The sequence below is a fragment of the Eucyclogobius newberryi genome, unplaced genomic scaffold, assembly GCF_026437365.1.
Source record: "Eucyclogobius newberryi isolate DKJ021-1_F unplaced genomic scaffold, fEucNew1.0.hap1 SCAF_8, whole genome shotgun sequence".
Lineage (NCBI taxonomy): Eukaryota > Metazoa > Chordata > Actinopteri > Gobiiformes > Gobiidae > Eucyclogobius > Eucyclogobius newberryi.
Window position 1 is genome coordinate 9128338 of NW_027316500.1, and position 5675 is coordinate 9134012.

Sequence of the window (5675 nt, forward strand, 5' to 3'; positions counted from 1 at the left end):
GTGTTGGTATTAGTTTCTTGTCTGAATTGTGCACATCTCAGGACCAAAGTATCCATTTGTTCCTTTGTGAGTTGAACACAATGACTTGACGTTTCGGAGACAGGCTTCTCGAAGTGAAGGCAGCAGTGCAAGAGCCTGAGGAGGGTCTTTAACCGGCTGGTGTTATTTCACATACTTTTCCATCTGCAGTTCCACACCTTTTGGCTATCGGGGAATTCTACTGCTCCGAATCACACCAACATAACACTTAAACTGAATGATATGATAAATAATATAAAATAAAAGCCAAATAAAGCCATGAAACTTCAAGTATTTAGACTACACTTATACCTTACGCTTGCACTATGTTTGTTTTCTGATGAGATCTGCCTATGGAGATGTTATTGCTTTGCCTGGAATGTTTCACAGCATTGCATTAAATGGAACTATCGCCACAGACACGAGGTAATAAGTCAAGTGTAGGGGTCAGATCTGTGGAGAGGCGAGTCCACTCATAGTAATGCAATACAAACACCAGCAAATTACGTAATGTAAGAGAGATACATTTAACACCATATGGAACGTTCCAGGAAAAGCAATAACATCTCCTTACTCACTTTAATTGCTTTATTGTTACTGCCTTTTGCTTATTCATAATGTAATAATACATTTCAGACCTCTTGCAAACTGAGTGGATTGTGGCTCCAGAAATATAAACGCTCAGCCAACTTCAGTCCAGACATTTGCCCAACGTGATTCCCAAAGTGAAACACCAGGGTTAGGTTCACTTTGAGTTTTGCGCCGTGTTGCACATCGCTGCGAGCAACGTACACCGCATTATAAGTCTGTGATTGGATAAACCAGGTCAATTTACTTCAAAATAAAACCTTTTTTGTATAAAGATAGAAGTTGTGGATCAATTGGTGTCGGACTCTTACCTTTTTCACATCAGGTTTTTCTGGAGCTGCCGGTGCTCACATGTTATCAATAAATGTTGTGGGTGAAAAATGTACTTCTAATCACAAGTTTGAATTCGTTGTCATAGTTTTAATCCATCCAAAGACCGTTCTTCCTCTTCTGAAGTGATTTGAAGTGTTGCCTTTGTGAAACCGAAAGCATAAGGAGCACATCGCTCTTGTAAACACAAATTTGCCACATTTACGCACATTTAACCCTAATCCTGGTTATTGAGGAAGATAAATAACCTGTAAAAACTCAAGTCATTTGGCTCAAGTCACAGTCAAGTGAAAAGCCTGACTGGAGTCTCCCACCTCTGTTATACAGTACATGCTAAACCTGTCTTTGTCCTTTGCTAATATCATAAAGAACTGTAGCTGTAAAACTGAAAAGAATCAAGTCCTATTGATGTTTCAATGTTGTTGAATAAAACATTTGAGTGATATTATGCAGTTCTAATCCCAAATGTGCTCAAATATGTAGCAGACTGTGGCAACATCCCCTCAAGATGAATGACATTGCAAAGGCACCACTTCAGCAATTAGGCTAATTGATGGAGGAGAAGACGGGAGGAAAATCACTGCATTTCCTTCTGTCGACCAGGTTAATTAAGAACACTGTGGTGCATTTTAATTAAATATAAATTATGACATTATCTGATAAAAGAGTGATTTGACAGAGTTAATAGAAGAAAGAAATATTTTTTTATCTTATACACAATACTTTATCAAAGATTTACATATAAAAACACATCTCATATGATAATCTCTTCATTGGCTTTCATTTAACATCAAGCCTCTGACTACTAAGGAACAACCAGCAACAAAGGTTCACACCACAGCACACCCTAAAGATCGAAGATTCAAATGCAACACATAGAATTCAAAAATATATACTCTCTAGTCTTGCAGTTGTTACTCTTTTGTATCATTTGTACAGTTTACAAAAAAAAGTATGTAACGTTTCCCTTTTAAGTGGTTCTCACATTCAAGAATCTGATGATGTCCTTCCACCAATAGATTTATCCAGGTTTGGGACCGACACGTCATCATCACCAGTTACAAAGTTGATAACTCAAATCCTTTAAGAAAGATTGTGTTTTTCATTCAGGCTTACACACTTGGAATGATTTCAGATCATTTCATATAATGCTTGGATGTTTTTGCCAATTCAGATCATAGATATGCTGTTTTGTAGCTTTATAGTTTACTTGCACGATTGAATACTTTGAATTCTGTTAATGATTTCTACTCCTTTTGTATCTTATTTTTATTCAAAATCTATTTTAATGCGCTAGTTAAACGGTCTATTTTGAAAAGATATATATATATATATATATATATATATATATATATATATATATATATATATATATATATATATATATATATATATATATATATTTGAATGATGTATTTGTTTACTGACAGTGTTGGGAAGTAATTCAAAGAGAAAACATAACTTTTACATTGTGTACATCTGTGAGTGCTTTTCCCATCTCTGTGTATTAACTTATATATCTATATGTAATTTTGTTTTATAAACCTTTTACTTTGTGTGTTTGGACCCTGAAAATCTCATTCCAATAATACATTTCAGTTTCATTCTTGAGTTTTAACTGCATATTTTTAGACTTCTGTTGTTCTTATACTGAAATGTCACCATTGTGGTACAAATAAAGATTATTTGATGTTAACTTACAGTAATAAGTACGGTATGTTTTTGCTGGATGATTTTGAACATAAAAAGCTATCGAAACAACAAAGTATAATCGTAATACATCTCGCTATAAACAGCTGTTTTATTTGCCTTACAAAAGCATCAAAAAAGGTTGATAAAGAATGCCCTCTTCTTCACATTTGGGATTACGACATCACCTGATTCCAGAAGGTGAATCCAACCAATGGAAAGTCACGACATAAGATGAAAACAAGAGAAATACTTGAGCGGTGACATACTAATGCTGTATTTTGCATCCACAGTCCGTCTGCAGTAGAGTGTAGTGTTCCATGTCCCCTCTCCGAATCGCTGCTGCTGTTCTGTCCGGTCCATTACTCCCCGGCTCGACCCAGCTGTCATGTGTGCTCGCATGTGGTCACTTCGGGCAGGGGGGTCTGCTCCTGCATGACCACTTGAGGAGGGGTGGGAGCGGGGCGGGCCTGGTGCGCCACCGAGTTCTTCTGCAGCTCGACCCCAAACGCCGGGGGTGCGCTTTGTAACTGTCTCCTGTACTGGACGAAGCTGCATGTCTTTATTATAATCGCTAGAATGTTTTTGCCTATCAAGATCCCCGATACCCTGTTGTCCCGATACAATATCATGTTCCCTCCTCGGATAAATAAGGTAATGACGTTGATAGTGACCAAGCTCAAGATGGGATACAGGAGCATCTTATGTGGGACGATGTTGATACCCTGCATGCTAATTTCACTCAGAGAAACACACGGCAGCACCAATAGCAGGATGTAGCAATAGAAAAACATCAAACCTTCAGCCCAGAGCGGCAACCCCTTTTTTTGAGGCTCCCACAGATTAGCTTGGATGTCCAGAATGTCCAACAGGTCCACCACCACCCAAAAGAGTCTGTTGCGAATCTCCTCCCGTTTTTTAAAATTACGAACGTACTCCATGTGATCAATCGCGACAAGTACGACAAACAAAACAGGTATGCATATGGATAGCAGCAACGTCAACGCTTTCCTCGCCAGTGCGTCCAAGCTTTTCCTGTCCGCCTTGTAATTTTGGTACACAAAGTAGACTTTAATCTCCAGAACGAATATGTAAAGGAACCAAAGTATCATAGCGTAGCCTCGCTTGGCCGTCCTGACTTCGGCGCCCACCCAAACCGCCACGTATCGCAAAACGATCAGAAAGCAAATATCGCCGACCATCACCATGATACATATCCCGATTTTGCGAGGTCCGTGGTTCTGCTCCACCAGGTAGGCGTCTATGAGTGCCATGCTGCTCATGATGAGGATGGTGGAGAGGCACACGTGGGGCTTGTTGGTGGGAGGCGGGGGGACCATCCTGGAGGAGCGGGACGGGTCTTGCGGGTGCTGTTGGTGGTGGTGGTGGTGGTGGAGGGGAGGAGGAGGTGTCAGAGAGGGGAGAGGAGACGAGTGCAGAGGGGGCTCCAGTTCAAATCAGATAGTGGTGCTTGCGCTGCTGCTGCTGCTGCTGCTGCTGCTGCTGCTGCTGCTTGCTGCTAGACTCCGGTGTTCCCCTCCATTGCCTTCGCCTTGGCTGCCCGCCTGAATGCATTAACCAGATTCATCACTTCATGAATCAATCTCCTCTTGGACCACCTGCCGAACGGACACTCATTTAGTACATTATCATCAATTAAAATATCTCGAATCAGCAATCCTTTTTTCCCAATCTCTTCTCACAAAACACTGGCTTTAGTGTGTCATTGACTCATTTGTACGTGTTCTAAGAAAGAAAATCCAAAAGCAGTACTTACTTGTGCCCCTTTTTGCACTTTATCCTAATGACTGGCAGCGAGCGATCATCCATGAGACTGCGCCGGGCGATCACAAAGCCCATCTGTAATCCACACAAGAGGAGGCTCCAGCGCTGCTCTTCTCATGCATGTAAATCCGATGCATTTTCCATCCACTTTTATCTCTCTTGTTCACACTAAATCCCAAAACATTGCCATTGTCATAATCCACTTACGTTTGAGGCATTGTTCCTGTCACATGTAGAGATTCGAGCTCAACTGGGAAGAAAGTTAAAAAAAAAAACGAGGATAGTATTGAGTAATTTTCTCCACAAGTTTTATCCACTGTCCATGTGTGAAGGTTTACTTGTCCTTTACACTTGTGGATGCCTCTCCTCCCGCTTGTGTCTCTTCGTGCAGTCTCCGCTCTAAAACGCTGCTCCTTTCCGTTTCTTCAACAGACTTAACCATGTCATTCAGGACACCGGGGCATTCTCCAAAGCAGCTACTACTGATGTTGTTCTCTTGGCTACGTACATCGCGGGTCTCTGAAGAGTGTGCGCTCCCGGATTCGGTCTCTGCGCACACGCGAATAGACGCTCTTTCGCTCGACTAAAGGCACTTGCTGTGTAGAGGAGCTGCGCGGCAGACCACAGCTGCAGAGAGAGGAGAGAAGAGGACAGAAAGAGCCCGAGAGTTTTCCAGGGGGTGGGGAAAGGCAGAAGAGGGGGAGGGAAAAGCGAGGAGAGGGAGGCCAAAGCTGAATGCACAACTTCTCTCTCACATCGCGCGCTCTTGTGCCAATATCCTATTTTACGGTTCTTTCATTCTCAGGGAAAATAAGGATAGAACCTTGTTTGCATTTCTTCTTCTTAGAAAACGAACAGTAGGGAGCAGTGGTACTTTAAGGTGGGATGATATAGTGTGATTAAATGCATGGTTACATTTGCATGAATTAGAAAGGTTGTGGATGCCCTGTAATAATACTTTCAACCTAAAAGGGGAGTGAATACATATAAAATACTTCCTCAAAATCGCAGGGATTTTGGTATCATTATCCAGTGTTTTATTTTCTTTAGAAATTGACATATTGATTTATTTTTATTTGCTCATCCTGGCTGAATGAATAAACGTCTCACCTGAACTTGACATGTTCGGTGTAAATAACAAATTATTCTAAACTAAATTATGTTTGATTTATGAAGCCTCACGATGTATTGTCAGTAAAAAAAATAAACTGTAAATAGCTGTAGTAGCATGTATGACCTGTACCTGTTGTTATGAAAACTGCCAC

General features: G+C 41.0%; 1 protein-coding gene across 2 annotated transcripts; it reads right to left on the minus strand.

Moving 5' to 3' along the window:
- Positions 1–2512: 2512 nt before the first annotated feature.
- On the minus strand, positions 2513–5044 carry LOC140351419 (transmembrane protein 121). 2 transcript variants are annotated; one of them, XM_072437258.1, is made up of 3 exons: positions 4618–5044; positions 4403–4485; positions 2513–4244 (listed from the first exon to the last, which is right to left on the minus strand). In XM_072437258.1, exon 3 carries the CDS (start codon positions 3963–3965, stop codon positions 3012–3014), a length of 954 nt encoding a protein of 317 aa, XP_072293359.1. In that variant the 5' UTR covers positions 3966–4244; positions 4403–4485; positions 4618–5044; the 3' UTR covers positions 2513–3011. The 2 variants fall into 2 exon arrangements, with proteins under 2 accessions (XP_072293359.1, XP_072293358.1); XM_072437257.1 differs by having other exon boundaries at positions 4403–5044.
- Between the last annotated feature and the right edge of the window lie 631 nt (positions 5045–5675).

Bases quoted from the DNA above. Each gene is read 5' to 3' on its own strand.
- LOC140351419 (XM_072437258.1), bottom strand. From the start codon at position 3,965: ATGGTCCCCCCGCCTCCCACCAACAAGCCCCACGTGTGCCTCTCCACC.